General features: G+C 37.8%; 1 protein-coding gene across 10 annotated transcripts in view; it reads left to right on the plus strand.

Moving 5' to 3' along the window:
* TENM3 (teneurin transmembrane protein 3) overlaps positions 1 to 24036 on the plus strand; it is a 478347-nt gene that overhangs the window by 396487 nt on the left and 57824 nt on the right. For 7 of the 10 annotated variants that reach the window (XM_049792479.1, XM_049792524.1, XM_049792545.1 and 4 more), the window contains 4 exons: positions 1467 to 1652; positions 15111 to 15137; positions 16729 to 16749; positions 17674 to 17820. In XM_049792479.1, coding sequence (XP_049648436.1) covers positions 1467 to 1652; positions 15111 to 15137; positions 16729 to 16749; positions 17674 to 17820 — 381 coding nt within the window. The remainder of the gene's footprint in view (positions 1 to 1466; positions 1653 to 15110; positions 15138 to 16728; positions 16750 to 17673; positions 17821 to 24036) is intronic. The other 3 variants (XM_049792529.1, XM_049792538.1, XM_049792519.1) reach the window with 2 other exon arrangements.

Genomic DNA, 24036 nt, shown 5'->3' on the forward strand with positions numbered 1-24036 from the left:
CTAGTGTGCTAAAAGCTGATAAACACCTTCATCCTAATGAAAAATTGATTCGATTGAAGAGAAATAAACCTTTCTTTCTTGAAGCTGCGTTGACGTTTTGTGAATCTAAAGTTAATCAAACCATCTCGCATCTCTTAATCAAAAATTTAATTCAAAGTAGATATAAAATGCTGTATAGGAAAAAAAAAGGGAGGGGGTAATTACAGCTGTCTTCCTCCATAAAGGTTTTGGGCTGTTTCTTATGGGAAATGTCACAGCTCCTTGATACCATGTTTAATGTTCCACAACACTTTGAGACAGCAGGCTATACTCTATGGGGGAAGAAAAATGCTGTTGAGTGGGAAATGGGAAGCCTTTCTTGCACTGAATGCTTCTTTCTTTTGCTGTTGAAAATAATTTCAGTCTTTTATTACTAAACTGTTTGTTGTCTTTTACAAGAGAACAAAAACTAAATACAGTACTTCTATGAACCAGTACATGGTTACAGCCAGTTGTATGCCAAGGAACTAAAGAAGTCCCTCAGGCTGTATTGTATCTCCTCTTGTTTTTTTGTTGTCTGCTTAGCAGAAGTAAAGTTTGCTGGAGTCTGACTAAATGAATCAAAACTGCAAATGCAAAATCTCACAGTCTAAATTACCATCTTGTATTAGCTGAGACTTAACATGCTTGTTTGGCCTCTGACTCCCTTTCGCTGTTAACGTATTTTTCAATTATTCTATCAGTTACAAGATCCTGTTACTATATGTAAATGACAAGTTAAATTGCTGTATGTTGATTTATTTTTTTTAACAATCTATTATTTAAACCAGACTGTTCATAGCTGTCGCTGATAAAAATTTACTAAAAGAGAATCATCTTTTATATTTAACAGATGTGTCAGTATGTCAGCATAGTACTAATTTGTCTCACTAAGGCTGATTCTTTATAATGAAAAAATGTGTCAGAAATGGCACATTTTTACTTGAAGGAAAACAGGGAGCAGGGTAGGGAGGGGAAACCTTGTTAAAATGAACTTTCATTAATACTATATTTTCACTCACAACACACAGTGACCTAAGTATATGTTACATTTAGCCGCAAGGAGTACAATGTAAGTTCTAGTAAGTCTAAGTGCTATATAATCTAAGATATAAAAGGTTACTCTCAAGACATATGTGATCACAAAATATAGGACTGAAAATTACTCAGAGCTAACAGAAGAGCTATGGATACTTAAGCACCGCTAAGTCTGCTAGATAACTGAGGAAGCATTAGCATGGTGGTAAAACTTTGTACTCCATATTCTGTTGGGTCCTCCCTGAAAATGCCTTTCACAGTAAATTCCTTTGATTTAATTTGCAAAGATTTTGCCTTTCTTATTCTTCACATGTTGAATTAAAATGTAGCGCTGCTAATTAATGCATACCCTCTCTCTCCCATCTGTACTCTCTGCCTCCTTTTCTCCCTCTCTTTCCCCTTGAATCCAGAAATCTGTTCAGTGGACTGTGGCACACACGGCGTGTGCATGGGTGGCACGTGTCGCTGTGAGGAAGGCTGGACGGGTGCAGCCTGCAACCAGAGAGCCTGCCATCCCCGCTGCGCGGAGCATGGCACCTGTAAAGACGGGAAGTGTGAATGTAGCCAGGGATGGAATGGAGAGCACTGTACCATTGGTAGGCTGGCTATGCTTTACACTGTCTTCGCGGCGAAATTCAAACAGCTGGCACTGCTGGCCATGTCTGAATAAGAAGCGTATTACTTTGAAGCTTGTTTCTTCAAACAGGATATTCGCACATGTTAGTCTGTGTAAAGGAGTTGATATTTTAAGAAAGAAAATGGTTATATAATGGCTCATCAGTTCTTCATACCTAGTTTGCCATGAAAAGGAGGTGGAAGAATTTCCTTTTCAATCTTTGCCCTTTAACAGCCTTTTGCTGAGGGGGAGGTTACTTTTATTTTAAACTGTGAATATATTATTCGACTTGTGCTTTTCTATTTCTATGTGATAGCTTTATGTCTTTCGGAAATGAAGCTTCCTATTGTTTTTCTTTTTTTTTTTTCTTTTATGGAGAAGAAGCTGTAAAAAGTGACTTGCCTACACAAAAATGTCATTTCCACCTTGTAATAAATGAGATCTAGCTGCCCAAAATTATCTTCTTGTCAATATAATGCTCTATTTTAGAATTATATAAAATTTCTTACATGTAAATAATGTAATAGCAGTTTAATACAGCTGACTGAGAAGAAGCCATCCTTATTACAGCTTCTATGTTTCTGTAATCAAGTCAGTTCTAGCACCTGGAAACCTTTGGAAATTACTGTGCCTTTATCAGTGGAGCTTTTCTTACTCAGTTATTTACAGTCTGTATGTTCCATATGTAGCAGGATATCCCTTTCCACTGCACAGGGCTTGACAGTGAGCTAGCATGAGAAATTATGCATGTAAATAATGGGACTGAGAAACAGTGGAGGAGGAGTTGCCAGAATGTTTATCATTTTTATATTGATTTTGTATAGCTGTAGTGCTAAGAAATTCCCTTCCACACTAGTCCACCTTTATGCAAGACACTGCAGGTCTATAACAGAGGAGGAGGGTCCTATCCAAACAATTTTTGTCTCAGCATAACCACACAGAGAAACTATTGCATGGCAACAGGTAGGGAGCACAGACAAAGGAATTGGCAATGGTCTAACTGTAAGAGATGACTAGCTTGTACTTAGGTGTGTGGGGAGCACTGCACAAAGTTCAGCAAAGACTGTGACAGGAGTAACAATGTGGCTCTGCAGTTGTTTATAGGGCACATCTCCCAAGTGCAAGAAGCATCATGGCTGAGCAATTAAAGGTGGGTTGAATAGACAATGAAAGAGGTAGCTACAGGTCAAACAAAGACAAGAGTAACACTGAATGATGGGGAAATCCTAGATAACCTGAATAGTCAAAAAAAATGCCAGTAAGTAAAAAAACCTGCTAGTTTTATGCTTAGAGCAATGGAGGAGGGTCAGTGAAAAGAGGTGATGTAGCCAAAGCAACAGGATAGGACAGTAAGTCTAATAGTGGTAGAGCTGATGGATGTGACTATAGTATGATTTGCTTTTGCCACAAGCTAAAAAGAGGCTGGCGAATTTTAACTTTCATGGGTGTTTTGGAAGGGCTGTAACTCCGAATGTGTTAGCACAGCTAAGCCATCACTGGGGCCTGAGCATCTAGAAAACAGTAAAACCCAAGCTGTGCTCCCAGGTAGCTTACAGCCTTGACTGAGAGGCAGGTGGTGGTGGTGGTGGTGCACTTGGTGGTCACAGGGAACCGTGGTGTGAGCTTTGAGGGCAGGCAAAATGAGGGCGTGTTACAGCTGTATTAACTGATACCCACATCATTGCACCAAGAAGATGGCGCAAGGTTTTATTGTCTAGAAGGGAGTCAGGTGTGAAGTAGTAAGATTGATTTGTGAATTATTCGTTACAGAAATTGCCATTGATTTTTTTTGTTGTTTACTGATGAGATTGCTCGGACATGTGAGGGATGCACCAAGGTGCATCTGCAGAATCCCAGGGAGAATCAGTAGGGTTAACATTTTTGAGGAGCTTCCAGAAAACATGCTGACAAAGAGAGTAGAGAGGTGGGGAGAGAACTGCTTTCTGAACAATAAAATAAAGTAAATCTTTAGAAGTAGGATAAAGCCTTTCCCTTGACCGCTTTAACTTGCCAACAAGCAATTACTCAGCAGATCGCTCTGCTGTTGGTCTCACTGACCTTGGCAGCATTTCAAGGGTTGTAGTTATACACAGATGAACTGCTCTTGAACAATTTTTCCAACATATTAAGCACAAACAAGTTTTTCCTCAGCACTGGGCTAGCAGGTCTGTCTTCCCACCTGTTTATTCTTTAAATGGGTGTTTACTTTGTGGCTGCTGCTGTAAAGATAGTTAGATTTGTTTATATTGCCCTTTCAGCCTCCAAGACAAATAATGAGGTACAGGCTCTAGCCTGCTGTTACATTTATTTTTCTTAGAGTTGTTTTCTTCAGGAGCCCAGGAGAAACCATGTCATTTTATTGCTCATTTCCAAAAGTATTTCCACTTAGTGGAGTAAAAATTGCTGCCGCCTCAGCTTGGCAGATGAAGAGTCAAATTGCCTTTCTCTCACCTGCCCTAGAGTAGGTAGTAGCTCTTTCTGAGCAATAAATTTCAGAACACAAGGGACATCAGAATGTTTCTATATACAAACCAGTTTTTTATTGTCACCCTCCATTTGAAACCCAGGCATTTTATGCTACTTAAAACTCTCAACTTGGTAGCAGAATATTTACGTAATTTGTGCTACACCTGTGAAAGACTCCCACTCTCCCTTTATAGGTCTAAAAATAAACAATTGTATCTTTCTTATTTCTAAAAGTCATTAACCATTTAGCTGCAATAGTGTGAAGTATTTTAGAAATGCAGATGTATTTGTTCGTTGCAGCTATTAGCTGGAAGTCACATGAAGTGCAACAGCCTAAATTTACAACTTCTTTGGGAAAGGAATATTCCAAAGAAGTTGTAAATTGTAAGGGCAATGCACTTTATTCACTTTTTGGGAAAGGAATAGCCCATCAGATCTCTAGCTGGATGCACAAAATGGGGTAGATATGGATGCATTAATCACAGAGGCGCTAACTGGAACGTGTACTGAATCATCTAAATCCATAACTCATTTGATCAAATAGATTGTGGTATTTTTGTGACGCATGAGTGCCATTTAAATATTAAAAATGTTTTGCACCTCAGCTAACAATTTTTGTGTATTTCTAAATGTTGACTATCTGTTCAGTCTCATTTTCAGTTAGCCCACTGTTTGTATTGTTAGTTGATGTGTTAAAGGTTAGAAAGAAGGAAAAAACAAACCTGTCTCCTTAATTAAATAAGGTAGTCCTTAGTTTTATTCCTCTCTAACATCTTTTAAACCCTAGATTGCTTCTTGAGTTATGCTAATTTTTATGTATTCTTCAAGATACTCAAATGGGAATTTGGTGAAAGGAAATTCTAACTGATCTGAACTTCCAGAAACTGTTGGGGTTTTTTTTATTTCTGTGCTTCAGGACACTGAGAAGCAAAATCATAGGTGATTGCAAAGGTTTGCTTTTTTTTTGTTGTTCAGAAAAAATGTAGACATCTGCTTACCTGGGTTAAGCATCAGCGTTTCCCTAAGGCTGAGGATGGAATTGGGAAATAATATACATACATGTTTTATATGTTTTTGATTTGTGTGAGAGAACAGAAAAGACTAAATAAAGCAGGGGTTTTTTTCTTTTTTGAAGCAATGTTTATAGTAAGGTGGGCAAGATTGTTTTGACTAATGCAGTAAACCTGATGTGTGTTGCTGATATACACTGTTCCATTATGCATCTCTGGCACAGGGTACCCCAACTTCAGTACCGCACCTGATGTGGGCCACACTTGTGAGTCATTGCCTGTTCTCTGACCACACACACACACACACACTTCCAAAGATTTATATCAAAGATGTTCAGCAGATAGCTACATGCTCAGTGTTGTGATGAAATTAATCTAATAAAAATTAACAAAATACATGATTCATTGCTATTGTTTAACATCTTACAGGTTTGAACTAAATACTGGCAATGTATGTTTCAAGTACTAAACAATTTAAGGCATCTAAATTGCTTACTGTCTTTTCCCTCCTGAGAATTGTAATGTTTTACCATTTCCTGCCTCTCAATGAGAACAGGTTAAATCAACAGTTTTCTGCAAAGCTATGGAAAATCACCTGTCAATTGTTTATTTGGTCTGGGAGTGACATTCATGGGTCTAAGGTGAACATCCATATATTATTTTGTAAAGTTCAACCTGCATCTCAATGTGATACAAGATCGCACATGCACAGCTGGTGCCCAGGTGATAGCCTGGATGAAAATTTGCTCTGTAATTAAGTTTTCATAACACAGTTGTGCTAAAATATGTTTTTGTTTCTTTTCTGTCCTGGCTTGCAATGAGTTCAGTGACCCTCTCCAGTCTGAGTAGTTGTTTTGTGAGATTGGAACAGATATTATTTCAGAAAGTCTATTATTTTTTGTGATATAACTGGCTTGTACCATAAGTAAATTAAGTAACTGTCATAGGAAGCCCATAAATATGAATGCTTTTCCAGCTGCTTTTCCATTAAACTCTGTTAGCTGAACAAAATTAGTAAATAATTATGTTGGTGGGGAATCTGCTATATCCATGTGCTGTATAATATCTCAGTTTTACAATGCAGTTTAATTTTTTCTATAGACCAAATTAGTTTTAGAGTAATCTAAATTGCAAATTGGCCAATTTGCATTAAAACTATGCCTTCTTGTTCAGATTTGTCAACACCTCTTTTTTAAAGTCTTTAACATTAAGCATGGGTGGGTAAGACCATCTGTTTATGGAGCTTGCCTGCAGCACCATTACTTAACACATGAGACAGGTTACAGCTGTTTAATTGTTATCGTGTTGAACGATTATCTTTCAGTCTAAAATTAATATTTATCTATGTATGTGTGGAAAGCATGTTGTTAAACATAAGTGATCTAAATGTGGATTAATGTCATTAAGCATTCATCTTAAGCCCTCAGAACGGGTAAAGTTAGCATCATGGTACTTCCATGCTGCTTTTGAGTGCTGCATGAGGCTACTTTACCTGGTACACAGAACTGAAATTCGAATCCAATGGTGGTCCGCTGTAGAAGTGTACGGCTTGTAATGTGTTTATATTCCAGTGAGAATTGGGATCTAATTGGTTTATCTTCTAAGAATTTCCCCTAAACTTTAGTTGAGAAAAAAATAACAAGGGACAGTGAAGCATTTCTTTTAACCTTTTTCTTTGCTTGAAAAGACACTAACATGATATTCAAACCAATCAAACCAAAAATAAATTTTCTTCAGCAAGAAATTTCTTGTTTCAGCTATTTTAGCTGTAAAACCAGGAAAGTCATCTGGTTTAGATATTCAGAATTATAAAAACAATAAATAACATCTAGACCACACTCCCATAAGTGTGTTTCTGTTAGTACAGACTCTGTCCTGGTGACTGATTAAAGTAGTTTTCTGACTAGGGACAAACATGAAGGCATTTGTGTGCTGGTTTTCTATGTGACCATGAGCAGTGGAAGCTCAGAAGTACTGCTAGTGTTGAGGAATGCGAAGAAGTAATCTCCTCCACAAAGTTATATGGTCTGCACCTGCTCTCTTCAACAAGTGTTTAACTTAGAGCTCCTTATAATACAGATTTCAAATATGACTACAGGAGAATGAGACTTTATCTCTTTATAAGATCAGAGAGCAAGTCAAAGCAAATGTGTTCCTCCTGTTAATCAAAGGAAGTGCTTATAGAAAGCTTGATATGGCTACATATCATTACACTATATATTTTTGAAGTATGGGCTTGACAGAGTAAGTCATGGACCAGTTTGAGGGCTTGACTGATCTCCACATTTGCAGGTTAGAGGGAGAGCAGCATGGATAACCAGTATTAGGATGACCACCGTCATTTTAGTACTGATGCTAAGTTGCCAAGCATGGTTTACTTTTCTCTGAAGTTCAAATTCCTGAGAATATTCACATTTCTTAGTGTTTTAATGTGTCAGGTATATAATGTACCTTAATGCATTTGTGCCAAGAATTGTTCGTAAATTTTAAGATTCTTTTGAGATTTTAAAATTTTGATCAGAAGGAAATTTTTGTCCTTCAAATTAGAATAATTACTTCTGTATGAATATATTCTGTAATTATCAGAATTCCTAAATTTATGTTTTTCCTTAGTTTTGAGTTCATGGAATTATACCTCCGTACAAATTTTATCTTAAAAATAAGATTGTATCTGAATGAAGGTATGACCTTTGACATTCAAAGAGTTTATTCTCAGATAAAATCAACCAAAGATTCAAAACCAATTATATCAAATATCAATTAGTTCACCACAACATTGTGAGTAAAATCATACTTTCAAAACACCTGACTACATTGGAGTTAGGATTTCACCACAATTTTTATACCTGTTCCCTCAATACAAAAACTCTATGAAAAAGAGATTACCGCTATATGTTTTTGATCTTTCCTGTGCCTAAAGGGCATGTTATTAATTTGCCAGGCCAAGCCTTGAATATACAAAATATTTGTATGTTTGGTAACTATAAAAATATTCAATTACCAGGTAAATTTAAGATAGTGCATGCATATCTGAAGCTGTGAAAAAAGTAGACTATTGGTCAGTCGTTAACATGTTTCAAAACCAGGTATCTCAAGTACAAATTACCTGTTAGCATACTTTAAATTCCTAATCGGTTGATTTGCATTTAAATCAGGACCACATCCGAAGTTCAAGTTAGGCACATTTTCAGAAAACAGCAGAATCCTCTGAGATGTGAAGAATTTTAAAGCAGGCTGCAAAGCTTACTTGAGCTGAAGTGGCCATAAAGTAAGTGCTTTTGTTCACTGTATAGTTGCATGCTGGTCAGACACATTCTGAAAGTACTTCCAGTCAGGAAGAAAGGTGGAAACAGTAATGCTTCCCATCCCATTCCATCCCCAATACGTTTTCAAGCCAAATTTATCTTTCATGGAGTTCTTAATGTAAGCGTCAGGTTTTACTGGCATCTGAGACAGGTCTTTGCGAGTTTGTCAGAGGTCTTAGCCTGTACATGTGGGACAGTTTTAAATCCTTAATGGCGTACACTCTTTCTTCTAAATCTTCTTCCAGCTGAATAGATGTTAAATAGGGAACAACACTGCTCATGAGCTTAGGAGCAGTCCCAAAGTTCCTATGTCTACTATATCCTTAACAGCAACTGAACCTTTTATTCTAAGATACATGTGGCTTTCCAGTAAAAATGATGAGAAATCTTACTTTATAGTAAAATTGGGATGGACTCCAGAACAAAAAAATCTAAAGAGTAGTGGGCTGATGTGCCTTTGTACATAAAGACCCATAAATGGTTGCTGCAAAGAACGGTTGCAGTTTTGGCAGGGGATAAATTGCAGTGAATTCAGGTCTCTCTGCAAACGTATGCAGCAGATATGTCAGGTCTACGTAAACATTGGAGAAGAGTGCAGAAATTATGAAGAAGGTATGATTTCAGGGTGAGGAGTATGTTTTGGCCTATGTAGGGAGGAAAACAAAGAAAATTGCCTGAAACTATTATTCCATCCATGTGTTCTCCTTTACAAGAAGGGCAAGATCAGAATTTAGGAGTAAAAAAGTATCAAAAGGGAAGGGTGTAATCCTCCTCTATTGGCAGCACTGCTCTGAACATATGGTATGTCTAAGACAAGGTTCTTATAAACTCAGAGAAAGGATGACGACCGTGAGCTGCTTACAGTGGAAGAACATGTGCTTTCAGTACTGTTCAGTGATGAATAGAGAGAATTACATTTGCAAATGATGCTAAAGCCTGCTGCCCCCAAGCACTTTGGAAGACAGGACAAGAATTTAAAATTATGTTAACAAATAGCACAGGCTATGCAGAAAAATAAGGTGCAGTGCAACAAATACTGGGTTCTGTACTTAAGTAAGAATAATCAACTGCACAAATTCAAGTTAGGAAGCAGCTCTCAAGGCAGAAGAGACTCGGAAAAGGCTGTAATGGATGATGAATTTGACATGAGTTAACTGCTCTGAAGACAGGCTAGAACAGTGGCTTTAAAATTTTATTAATTCTGGACTCCTGTAAGTTTTCTGGTAGAGGTATGGAGCTCCTCAGAAATTGCATATGGATGCATGGCTTTTTTTAGTTAGTCTTTGAGAGTAAAAGCAGTTGCTTAAAGGAATCGGTATGCTATTCCCTAAGTCTGCTGTGGGTAGAATAAGAAATACTGGGTTTAAATATCACAAGGGATATTTGGTTTTTTACATTCCAAAGATCTTCTAATTGTCAGGGTAGTTGAACTGTGGCTGGGTGGAAATGAGAGGAACTTAAAGGTGATCTGTTAGCCAGGTCAAGAGAAGTAAAGCAGCATGGACCGAGTCTTGAATAGGTTAGAGGGGTCAGACCAGAGCTGTCAACTCTGAGTTTTGTACCAGTTCCCCCAAGACAAGCACAAAAACCTGTTTACACAGACTGCATTCTTCCTAAAGCTTCAAGGAAACTCTTGGAGTTTCTTTTCTGTTGGCAAGTGTCTGTGAAACCACTGATAAAGTGTGTGCCTCATCCCCTGCTACTGCTCAGCTGTGCAGGGAGTAAGAAATAATGTTCATAACACTTTGCTAGCACAAATGGCAGAAGCGTAGGTGGTTCATCTAAGCTTCCTTGTTGCTCACCATGAAAAAAACGTAATGCCACAGAATGGAATCTCTTTTTTTTCCCTTCCTTTTTTCCATTTTACTTTATGTGCATAGGACTTGAGGACTTTCAAATGCCCGAAAAACATGTTAAAAGAACTTCAGTAAAGTTGCAAAATCAAGAACATTAAATTTAGGAAGCCACAAGAGAACACTTTTGTGTATCATTATATCATATAACAGAAGATACAACTTACATTAATTGTAGCATATACATGTCATTGTAATAAAAAAATAAAAGAATATCTTTAACTACTTTTCCCTCTGCACCTGACATATACCTGATTTAAGAACATTGCAAGGCTGTGAAGGGCTGTTGCATGCAAAAACTCCACTGCATTTTTGCCAGAGACTGGTACACAGGGTGATCTCCTAGTAAAAAATTATTTGGAAGAACTAGATTTCACCCTTGCCTCTATCATGTATTTTCTGTTTGTTGCTCACAAAGGCAAGCTTTAAAGTAGTGTCCTCTCACTGTTCTTCATTTTCTGGGGACTTGCCTTGCTTGTCTGTGAACAAGCTGGTTCGTGTATGAAATCCTATATAATTCTAAGTATTCTGGAAAATCACATCTTAGGTGTTTCCAGACAAGTGGATGGAGACTTCTCACTTTAATCTTTCTATGCCTTACTTACTGGTAAAATGAGATAAGAATACATGCTGTGTTCATACCAGTAGTGTGAAGATACTATACTAAATCATTTTGACTTATGGAGGAAGATGATAGAAGAGTCTATAAGAAAACAGTTACTTCTCTGTTTAAGTTAGCATGGGGTGCCTGCTGCTAGGGCATCAGCCATTGTTGTTCATGAGAGAATGAGTGCTGAATGAGGACTGTCAGCTCTGTACATTGGTGGAGGAAGAAGGATATAAAAATTGCACAGGGAGCCATAAATCCAGCATTGCCTAAATTTTGGGTGTTTGACTTGGCCACTCTCATGATATTCTTGTAATGTGGGGGGCTTTTGTTTGTCATATGGATTGTAAACAAAGTTTTATATAACTATTAAAAATTAATGAAAACATTAAGTGAAGATATTAACACTTTCTAAGTCTAAACAAATAGATAAATGTATAGAAAGCTTAAGGTAAACAGTATGCTATCAACATACCATAGTTTGCTTACAGTCAGTTTTTCTACCAAGAAATTAAGATGGCATTTTTACTTGATATCTCCTTATATGCCACTCGGTGCAAGGTTATGTAGAAATGTAAACAGGACTGATGCAAGATGCGTTGTTCACATCTTCCTGTAGAAGATCTGTGTCTGAGAGCATGAAGTTTGTGTCAGTAGTGGAGATACGTATGCGATCGTTAGCCAGTGAATGGGGATTGCTATACCGAGTTGTGGGAGATGAGGAGAGCAAGCAAAGCAGAGCTTCCTCAGAGAGGAGCAGAACAGAATTCTTCATTGTTGCTGCATACTGAAATTATTTCTTCTTCATCTTTTTTTTTTTTCTTGCCACCTTTGTCTTTTCTCTTTCTAATTTCTCCTTTCTGTTTTAGAGGGAGAGGCTGTAGCACAGTAAGGAAGGGAGAAAACTAATAGTGGAGAGGAGGCAAGGGTTCGGCTCACACTTTCAAGGTGTAGGAAGCAAAAATAACTTTAAAAGTCGTTTTTAATTTAGGCAGCCCTTGATCGACATGGCTTTGGTCACATTCTTTTTGCTTCACATCTGGTGGTGCTATGAGGTCAAATTCTGCTCTTACAGCAAGGTAACCCATGACTCTTGTGGAGCTGTTAAGTTGACATTGTGATGGGACTATATAAGCACTACAAAAACTACGTGGCATGGTGTAGTCTAGTGTACAGGTTACAAAGATTATGATGGGTGAAGACGTCTGGTGGAGGATAATAATGTAAACTAATAGAAATATAAATTTGCTAAACAGTATTTAGAAGCATTTCACTATTATAATCCTTTATGACAGAATAATCAGAACAAAGCAGTGTTATAAGTACCAATTAAGGAACATCAAATCAATGGGCATGTGACTCATGCTGGTTTAAGCAGGAGCTGATTGGGATAAATGGATTTAATATTTACTTTTATTCTGTGGCTATTCTGTCGTACCTGGAGGAAGTAGCATATGAATAATCTAAGGAAGACACTGACTTACATCTCCGATAGGAAACTAATGGGAGACATTAAATTAAAAAAAAAAAAAAGTCAGGGTTCTGAGTGGTTATGAAATATGCTGTGTTAAATGTGAATTTGCCTGATTGTTATCAGTTCTTTGTAAAATACATTTATCTGCCACATATTTATATAAATAGCCACACGCATTGATAACATCATTTATATTTTATGTTTTATGAATTTTGAATGCCACTTACATCTTCTTGGATGTTGACTATCCTAGAAAATGTACAAATTTTATATCTTCATTTTTGTTTTTCTTCATTCCATTTGGAGCTATACAAAGTCCCTCTACTCCTGGAAATAATAGCAAGATTTTAAATTTCACAGTCTTAAACCCTGGAAGAAAACACTTGTTGGTATATCATGTGGTCTATAATTAGACTTTTTAAGAGCTTAACATAATCCACGTGTGCCAGATATTTAAATATCTTGCCAAGGAGCACCTGCTGAGATGCCCCATCCTACTGAAGTGTTTCAAATCCCACCTAGAATTCTCTATACAGAGAGGGAAAGGCTTGTATTTTGTACTTCCACACAAAGCTGAGTTCATTCCTGTTTCAGTTGCAGTGCCGTGATGAGGAAGACAGCATAGCTAGTTCAACTTCACTGCAAAGTTATACTATTTTTGGTCATTCGTTTTCTGCTTTTTGATTCTTCTAGGATGCTGCATGTTAACCAAAATAGTTTCTAACATTGTCTTTAATGTCAACTGACCATGAGTAAAAGGATGCTGGAGGGTAGAACTTGTTTTTTGAGCATTATAGTTTTATGGTCTGGAACTGACTTCTTGTAAGACTACTGGATACAAGAAATCTTAAAGAGCATTTTCTTAATCCTTTTTTTTAAAAAATGCAGATTGTATTTCTGAAAGGAAATAGCATGTGGGGGCCTGAGATTGCAGGGACTATTTTCAGTTGCCTAGGAGGGGGTTTTGTGTTCTGTTTTGTTACCTATCCCTATGTTTGTAGAGGCATTTAATGTTTTACTGGTGGACAGATGCATTCCCCAGACAGATGTAATTGCTTTCAATTTATGAAATAAAGCTTGATTTTTTTCCTCCACGCATACTACACCGTGTTCTAAGAGCAGCTGTGTAGGAGTAAGGGGAATTACATTGGATGAGTAAGAGAAGAATTTGATCCACCCTGAAATGCAGCTGTATCACTTTTCTTTTTGTTTGTGGTTAATGTGAAAAGCGACTTAGTTTGTTGCTGCTGTTCTAAATGTTCTGTAACTGATGTTTTCATCTTCTTATTTTGTCTCCCTTTAACCTTACCATTATAGGAAAAAAAAACCAAAACCAAAAAAAACCCTACTGTGAAGTGGACACCTGACACTTTCTTTGAGAAAGAGGGACTAGAAAGTTTCCACCTCTTAGTCGTAGCAGTGACTGTGGCTTGTGTGAGACTACATATCTCATCACCTCCCTCCTTGGACTCGGGAAAAGGTTTTTCCCATTCATCCAAATGGGAGGAGAGGCCATGGTTGGAAATGCCTTTCTTAACCATCCAATACACAAAGTTGAGGGATAATAGCAAGAGTACTTGCCAGACACAGGCCATCATCCAGTGGAGGTTTAGAAAAGGTCAAATTTTGAAAGTAAGAGAGCCCATGAGGGCTCTGTTGAGAGACCTTGTCCAGAGCAAAAACAGGTGATTGAAACCAACATTGTTGACTCAGCTTGGCGTGTCCCCACTGCAGTGGTCTGTAATATCCCATCAACTTATGTGTAGGTGGCTGGGTTTGGTAACCTGTGATGGACCTGTCCTACATGGTTTTGCTACACAACATTAACCCCTTTAACACAACTGCAGCTGATGTCTGTTTCCTGAAAGCAAAGAGGGAACATATAACCCATCTCTGCTGTTTCATGTATTAAAAGTAGAGCCTTCTGCTTTAAATCCATCTTGTGCTCTGTCTGTCATTCATCCATCTGCCTCCTCAAATTTTTTGTGAAGTTTTAAGTGTCATAACTTATGAAGAAAAAGTCTTGCTATTCTTGGATATACCATGTTATTTGTTTTTATACATGTAAAGCCTAAGTTTAATTTTCACTCATTTTTCCAAATTAAATGGATCACCACGCTACTAACCCCGCTACGCCCTCTTTCACCCCATATATGTGATCTAACTTATTTTACATACTTGGTGTGTGTGCTTAGAAGAATAACTGTGGATGAATTGAAGCAGAAGAAAACTATTCCTCCTAAAAATCCTGTTAATCCAATTGGAATTAAGATAGCGTGCTGGTTATGCTGTCAGAGTCATACATGACCTGCAAATCAAAGATCTTCCAGTATGGTCAGTGTTTCAAAACTCATAAGCTAAGTAATTACTCTTACATGGTGTTGAAATTTGAATTTTTTAACTAGCTTTGATTTTGGTTTTGTTATATGTAAAAATCAAAGCATGTATGGAGAAGTCAGAAGAAAAACATAGTCTCAGAAAGATAGCATCTCTTTCTTCTGCAGGCCTCCTTTCTAAAATAGTGTTATTGAATCATGACAATGTTTGCTGAAAAAAGAATTTCTTGCATTTTTAAAAGCTTGGAAATACATTTTCATTTTGTAATGTAAGACCTCTCATGTCAGGTGCACCTGCTTGATTTGCATGTGAATTCTGAACAATTCTCGTTTTTATGTGACACTTCTGAAATGTCTGTCTGTTTTTTTTTCTTTTTAATTCTCAAGCTCACTATTTGGATAAGATAGTGAAAGGTACTGTATATTTGCTCTTTGATGCCATGCCTATACCTACATGTACTTTTTTGATATGAATATATAGTTACAAACGCACTAGTCTGGGCAAAAGAATCTTCTCTTACATACATTCCATGGATTATAGCTTTAACTCATATGACTTCCAACTCATCTCAAATTAAAAATTAAATCTTGCTTATGTTATAGAATAACATTTTATCAGTAATTATACATTTATATACAAACTGTATACATGTATTAGATTTTGTTTGAACCAAAAACTGAAGATAGTATTCATTTGCTGTTTGCTGCTTTTTCTTTGTTAGTTTTGTTGTTGGATCTCTACCTACAAAACTCTAAATGTTTAGGAAACAAAGCAAAGCAATACTCTTGTCACAGAACAAGTGTCATTAGTTCGAAAGAACAGATAAATTATAGATATGTGTGTTTATATATAGACAGATCAATAGACTACCCCAGGCTTTTAAGCTTTTGTTTATCTGAATGTAGAAAATCTATAGGAAATTATGACTTGGATTTTGTATGAAGCTAGAAAAAGCTTGTATACTCTATGCAATGTTTTCAATTAAAAGGTTCAAGGATGCAAAAGCCTAACATGAAACAGCAAAGATTCTTGTATCTTCAGTTATGGTGAAAAATTGATTTAGAAAAATGTTTAAAATATTCCTACCCCTCTTTCCCTGAGTATCTTTCTCTATTCCTTATTTGTGTTTTTTTCATTAGAATATGGCAATATTCATGGCAATATCCAGGCTTTCACACAATAAGTCTTGAGTGTACCCAGTTGACTCCTAAAACGCTCTGTCAGTATTGCAATTAAATATGTAAGTCTTCCATATATTAAACAGAAGAAAGATTAGGAAAAAAAATAGCTCTCAGTATGTCAACAAATACTATTAGCAGCTACAGTCTGAAAGAATAAGAATAGCAAGACTTAGTCTTACCCTGGCATGATGGCACAATATCCGTAACTGTCCATCACCATCCTTCCTCACAAGAGGTTTTCCTGATTCTCTGCCTTCTAAGAGTAATTTGACAAGAGTTAAGGACCATTTATAACTTTTTTTTCTGGGAATGTCTGTAATTTGGAGCTACATGGTTGAAAGGAGTCAGTAAATTCAAAAGTCTTTAGAAGAAAAAAATAGACTACTCCTTCTGAAAGACTGTTCTAAGCTCAACTAAGCTTAACCAAAATGGGCTAGTAGATAAGTTCAGGAAGATAGTAGTTCTACAAAGTGAAGAAGTGTTTAGCCATTTACTTAGTTTTTTTGAATAAAAGTTTACAGAAGATTGTTGTGTCCAAAAATATCTGGTTTCTAGCCACCTTCTCATAAGATACTTAGTGCCATATCTGTACTTGCTTCTGTCAGTGTCTTATCATAGTCATAGATAAGGAACGCCAAAATCTACATATTTATAGTGTTGTCATCCTCATACAGATCATGTTGGCTGCATGCCAGATTTCATCACTAGGAAGTGACAGATACTGTTTTTTTTAATGCAATGTTAGACTGAAAACAATTATCGATTTTGGATATATTAAATTATTTTAATTGTTTCCCAAATTTTCCCTCCTTGGCCATAAAAGCAGACAAGATAGGATATAAAGGTAACAGCACAAAAGCCTTAGGGAGATTGTCACAAAAAATCACTCTCTGCTATCTGTCTTGAAGCACGTCACTACCGTGTTTTTGTTCAGTCTATCAATGTTTTATTGTGGTCCTTATGGTATTTCATTTTGTCCGTCCTAAGTAATCAAATACGCACAGCTATTACATTTAGTTGGAAATCCTGTTGGTCCTGTCCCATCCGTATGCAGCCTGAATCCTAATGTTTGTTAGAATAGATGCTAAGCTGCTTCACTATTTCCTGGGCTTTGCTTATTCTGTGAAAAGGAATGTATTTTTGGCATAAAGTATAGTCATTAAAACTGGCCTATACTTTGTGCAATTATTTAACGCACTGTAATTTCACATGAATATACGGCAACTCTGAGACCGGATAAAGTTAACGTTCTTTTTTATTACATGCCTAAAATCATACCCATTTTCCTACTTAAGAATTTGGAGGGATTTGTTCATAGTAACAGGGAGCTTAAACATTTGTGCCAGTAAGTAACCAATACTGCATAGAGCAAATAATAATCTATTCTATGAGCACAGAAAAATGTATCATTTTACACAGCTGTGTTTGCACTATGCATTCATCTCTTGTTACTTTGCCAAAAAAAAAAAAATTTAAAAAACAAACTTAATTTTGTCTGGCCTGCAGGTATTTAGAGGATTGGTGCATTTATTTCCTGCCTGTACAGGTAAGTGGTGTCTCAAGTGTCAGGCCAATCAAAGATGCCACTTTGTTAAGAATTACGTTCCCCAGGTAATGTTGCTGTTCCACTCCATGTGCAATTACAGTATTTGTGCTGTTCTTAAGGCCTGTTCCCAGTAAGTGTCCCTTGTTTGTATTTTTTTTTCCTTTTTATATAATTGCAATATTTAAATCACTTGTGATTTTTCTTCTTTGTCTGTTTCAACAGAGGGCTGCCCTGGCTTGTGTAACAGCAATGGGAGGTGCACGCTGGACCAAAACGGCTGGCACTGCGTCTGCCAGCCAGGATGGAGGGGAGCAGGCTGTGACGTAGCCATGGAAACTCTCTGCACTGACAGCAAGGACAACGAGGGAGGTAAGATACACCAACTGGATCTTTAAAACTGGGGAGAACTTGTTGAGGAACGGAGATTTTACAGTCAGGTGATTAAATACTGCCATGAGAACCATACATGCATTTTACTAGCTCTTATGCCTGTAAAAATACAGGTATTCAGTGCTTTTATATGGTGTATCAGCAAAGCCTTACAAGCTGCTTATGACAGGTGAGCTATGTACTTGGAAAATGATGGGTGTCACCTTAGTTTCCCTGCAGTGTTCTTTTATGCTGGAATAAAACATAGTCTCAACTCAGTGAACTGTAGTGGAGGGGAAAAAAATGAAAGGAGTTCAAATTTTCAGTGACCTCACAAGGAAACTATCCCAAGAGAAAAGGCCAAACAGGGAGTTTACATTTTGACCTATGATACTATTGCTGGAAACAATTGGTTGCCCAGCCTACAGAGATCTTATCCCTCCATAGCCTGTGAACGCTCAGGTAACTGACAGGATGCTCCCAGAAGTCTTTTTCTTTTTTTTTTTTTTTGGCTTGCTTTTCTGTAGTCTGTCATTCAGGTGACAGGTAACAATCTGCAGCGAAATGCAGGCAGGACTGTTGACTTAAGGAATCAATCTGCAATCATCGTTGTAGGGTAGGGAAGGTAGAGGGCCTGTGACTTTGGCATGACTCCAGAATCCCACAAAAAAACACACAAAAACAAGAGTAAATGTGAATGGAGTCAAATATTAGATCAGCATAATGGTTTTATTGTCTGTCTGTCTTCCACTTCTCTCATCAACTCTTTCTATTTAACACCTTCAGATTCAGAGCAGAGATAAGAAACTCCATTAGGGCCTCTGATGATAAAGTCATCTGTAACTTTGTTTTTCAGCTTTAGACTGCGTATGCCTTTGCCATTGCTGGTTGGCTATTTGCTCTCATATCCGGACTGCAGTTGGGATGTTAGACATCACAAACTATAAATAACAGCAGCGTTTACTTCCTTTGGAAAATAAATAACACTGTTAAAACAGTGCTGCTGTTTATTGCTTTACACGTCATTTGATTTGTCATCCTTTGTTATGTATTTTATATTTTGAGTTAGTTTTGCACATTTAGGGGCCTAAAGAACCTGACACAATCTGGTATATGCAGTCTGGGCTACTGTGAAGCTTAATTTCTGCATGTAGGAAGGGAGCAAGAGGAATGATTAGCAATGGCATTTCCATGCAGAGATGTGCTGTTTGGGGGTCTAAGTTCAGGTGGCCTGGGGGATTATGAACATAAGGAAGAAAGAGAAACCTGCAAGCATGAGAAGAGGCAAAGTAAGGAGGAGGAGAAACTAGGTTAGAGCATAAACAACTTGGAGGAAAAAAATATATCACGTAGGGAAAAAAGTTGAAAGCCCAGTGATAGACTAAAACAGATTCAGTAAACTTTAAACACAGTAGAAGGATGTGATGTCAGAGGGAGAGTCAAAAGCAGTTAATGGAGCAGTGGGAGGAAGAGGAGCAAGGTGAACAGGAATGCACGTAAACAGAAGAAGGGAAAAGAAGATGCTCCTTCAGACTGAAAACAGTAATAGCTGTTTGTGAGTGTCCTGGTTTCGGCTGGAACAAAGTTAATTTTCTTCCTAGTAAATGGTATAGTCCTGTGTGTTGTATTTAGAATGAGAATAATGTTGCTAATACGCTGATGTTTTAATTGTTGCTAAGCGGTGCTAAGTCAAGGACTTTTCAAGTTTTCATACTGCCCTGCCAGCGGGGGCTGGGAGCACACAAGAAACTGGAAGGGCACACAGCCAGGACAGCTGACCCAAACGAGCCAAAGGGGCATTCCATACCATATGACATGCTGCCCAGTATATAAACTGGGGGGAGTTCGCCAGGGGACACTGCAGCTCAGGGACTGGCTGGGCATCGGTCAGCAGGTGGTGAGCAATTGTATTGTGCATCACTTGTTTTATGTAGTCTATTCTTTTTTCCCTTCGTTTTCTGTCCTATTAAACTGTCTTTATCTCAACCCATGAGTTTTACTTCCACCGCCACCCCCCAATTCTGTCCCCCATCCTACTGAGGGGAGTGAGCGAGCACCTGTGTGGTGCTTAACAGTCGGCTGAGGTTAAACCATGACATTGAGGAAAAGGGGAAAAGGAATGAGGAATTGGAGCAGAAGGATCTAACAGGATGACTTAAAGTTCAAGAAGAAAGGACAATATCGCAAAAAAAAACCCAACCTCTAATGCTAGCATTTTGTTGATTTTTTTCTCACGATTTTTTTTATTATTTCCTTTACAGACATTATGCAGCTATGTGTGAGGAAGGGATTGGCCAAACAGTTGTTTTGCCATGATTGACCTATATAATGCTATTTATTACTGGCATTTTGCTTTCAGTGGACTTTATTTTAATTTATATGCTTCAGTACAGAGTATATTCACTTCAGTCTTTGACTAGTGGCTGACGAAAAGGGCTAAAATACAGCAATTAAATTAAATTAAAAACTGGAAGCATACCAAACAAAACTGGGAGAAGAAAGTGTTGTTTGCCAGAAACCCACCTGGAAAGAGAAGCAGCGTTTCTTCTGTTTCCAAGAGTACCTGCAACCAGCCCACTAATCTCTCGAGCAAGCCATTCAAATTCCAGACAGCTACAAGGAATGGCACAAGGATGCCTCTGCTGTATTTATTTATTGTGGGTGATTAGGTTATCTGAGCACTTACGCTGAATTTATACCATGACTGCAGGTATTGTGATTTACATTGCACTAGGCTCAGTGGTTATATAGTTAAAGCTGTCATGGCTGTGAGCGAATTGATATGCTATGGTTAATGTTTATGTTTCATCCTACACTGGATAAAATATATTTTATATATTAATATGAGTATAATTCATTAATAACAGTGTCTGCTGTTCCTTTGATTCTTAGCTCTTTCTGGGAGTGATTGTTCAAACTCTGTGAACATGAGCATCCCAAAGACCTCAGTGGGAATATTCTCCATAGGAAATGCTAATGACATCAAGGCATACTTGATCATTTTCCCTTCTAGATACTATTGACATATTATAGGATGATTATTACTCATCTTACTTTTAATACAGATTTCTGAGAGTCTTGCAGACCATTTCCTTTCTTTTTAAGGATCACTCTGTTTTTCCATATGTTTGATTTGGATAATAAAATACAGAATTTTCTTTACATTTTAGCAACCCACAAGGAATGTGTGTGCAACAAGCAGGCCTTAGGCTGAGTTAAACTCCTAATGACTTTGTGGGGAGAGGGGAAGTCAGAGTCGTCCATGGGTGGAATAAGCCTAACTTCTTTACTTGGGAAAAAGTGTGTCACTATTATACTTTACAAAGTGGACCATGTTTTGTCATCACTGTATAAAGAATAAGCCATTTATTCTTTAGTTTAGGTAGGTCTTTACTGAACAGATTCCTTTGTTAAGTTTGCTTTTTATTAGCTCCTATCCAATTATTAAGAGTAGTTACAGGTTTCCACCAGCAGGATTTAAGGGATTATTAATATTATTTTATTACTAAAATGAAAATAAATACTGTAATAAAACAAAGCATATTTAGCACTACTGTATTTTTGTAATTCTTTGCTTAGGCTAGTACAGACTGCTTCTGATAAGCATTGTCACAAGATAGTACAAATTCAGCCTAAAGATTACCTAAACCAGGGCCTCTTGTCTGATAGTGGCTAATAGCAAATGCTTAGCAAAAGAATATAATAGGACAAATGTGAACTTATATTTTCTTTGGTGTACTAGCAGGCTGCTAATTAAAGTAGGAAATTACTACTACAGAATGTTTTGAACGTCAGAAAGGTAACTAAGTACAAAGATAATCCAAGCTCAGGAAAGTTCAGGAAGTTTGTACATTAATTAGGACTGATACAATGCCGTGTTCGTGTTCTCTGGTTCATGCTCCAACACTTCCCGTTATTCTTCAGCTTTTTTGTTCGCATCTATGCTTGCAGGGGAGTGCTGGATTGATATATCCATAGCACTTATTCACGGTGACTCCAGGATTTCTTTCTGGAGTGACAGCTCATTTAGAGCCCAACACTTCGTATTTTAGGCTTTTTCACTCCAGCAGGAGCGTTGAATTTGAGTACACTATAGGTGTGCTTATAGAGATACTGTGGTAGTAACATTGAACAAAGTCCTTGTGCACTGCTCGGGAATAAATCAAGGGCTATTCCTGCTTTTGCTGCTTTTCTGACCAGCTGCTACTACAGGCAGTCATTTTTGGTGTCTATAATTGATTCCATTCATTACAGCCTGTTGTAAAATTGAGCTATGTGAGGATAACTGAGGTTTGTTTATACAGTTTTATGGCCTTTCCAGTCTTTTGCCTTAGTGTACCACAGTCACTGAAACTGTCCTGGTGTGATGGCCAGCATCACAGTTCCAAAACTGTATTCTTCCTATCTAGACAGTGAATTTCACTTCATGGAGATTTTTTGTTGCCTAAATATATAACGAACTTACTTACCAAGAGTGTGATTTATGCAGGTCCTTGGCCACGATCTCCCCTTGACATGGGCAGTACTTGTGCCCTGGACTTTTTTTGTTCCCTGGTTTTTCCTCCTTCCAGCAGTTATATATGTACCCTTTAAATTCCATTCAAAAGCAAACACGCCCACTGATACATCTTATTTTTCAGACATCCATAAGTGTGGGAATCCTCTGTCTTGACTGGCCTCATTTAATGTTTTGGGGGTTTTATTAGTATCTCCAAGTAAGCAATCTTATCACCAGGCCATGCTCCATTGCAGTTCTGCGCATTTTGCAACAAAAGGAAAAGTAACATTAGTCAATATTTTTACAGCTAGTCTTCAGCTTTTGAGGAAGAAAACAATAATGTAGTCATTATGTCTTCTGTATATAGAAGAACCACTCGCATCTAGAACAAAAAAAATACAAAATAGCCTTCTGAGACTGATAATGATTGTCCAGCTGGCTGTAGGAGTTTCTATTTTCTTTATAATTTCACTATCATATTCGAGTGATATAACTGATAAGCCAGTCTTGATCTAAGTCTCATATTTTTCAGGCTAAACAAAATTCATCAATAATTTTGCAGAGCCATTTCAGAAAGGAAATTTTGCTCTGCAATAGAGTATTCAACTTAGTGGTACTAGATAGCTCTAGCCACATAAGTACAGAGAAAGAATGAAAAATGTTTTCTCCAGTTATAAGGAGCCAGATTCATAACCATCCGTCACTCGCCTGGGCAAGTTGCTGATAAACTCCACAGAAAAATAACAAACAGCATATCCCTGTATCTTGGCTGGTGAAAATGAGATTCTTTCTCTGATTGATGTTAGCGGAGAGGCTTGTAAAAATGCATTTCCAGCTGATTAGTTCAGAAGGTGTCAATCTCATGCAGTTTTATGACCTGCAGACTATACTCCAGATGTACATTTGCTTTTTATAAACTAACAAAGATGAATGATGAAATCTGAGCATTTCTTTGGCAACTGCACCAGATAGAGCCTGGGAGATCATACAGAGATATAAAAACCTAAAACTATGCTTTTAACCATCAGTACCCCCAGCTTTGACACTGATCCAGGCTTCTGGAGTTAAAACCAGCAAGGGAGGTCAGTACTTTGGATAGGAAAGGGTTTCATATTGTACAAGAATGAGACTAGAAAATTACAAGAGTCACAGTCTATCTGAGGTTGGAAAGGCCTCTGGAAATCATCTAGTCCCACCTCCCGCTCAAAGCAGGGTCAACTAGAGCAGGTTGCTCAGGGCCATGTCCAGTTGGGTTTTCAGTATCTCCAAGGGTGGAGACTCCACAACTTCCCTGGGCAACCTGTCTGACCACTTTCACAGTAAAAAAAGTTTTTCTGATGTTTAGACAGAATTTCCTGTGTTTCAGTCTGTGCCTATTGTCTCTTGTCCTTTCGCTGGGCGCCACTGAAAGGTGGTCTTTTTTACACCCTCCCATTAGGTATCTGTACACTTTGATCAGATTCCTGCCCTGAGCCATCTCTTCTCCAGGCTAAACAGTCTCAGCTCTCTCGGCCTTTCCTCATAGGAGAGAAGTGTCAAGGCCTTAACCATCTTCATGGCCTTTCACTGAGCCTTCTCTAGTATGTCCATGTCTCGCTTGTACTGGAAAGCCCAGCCTGCACACAGTGCTCCAGGTCTGGCATCTCCAGCGCTGAGTAGAGGGCAAGGATCACCTCCCTCGACCTGCTGGCAATGCTCCTCCTAATGCAGCCCAGGAT

This window comes from Accipiter gentilis, chromosome 3 (assembly GCF_929443795.1).
Source record: "Accipiter gentilis chromosome 3, bAccGen1.1, whole genome shotgun sequence".
NCBI lineage: Eukaryota > Metazoa > Chordata > Aves > Accipitriformes > Accipitridae > Astur > Astur gentilis.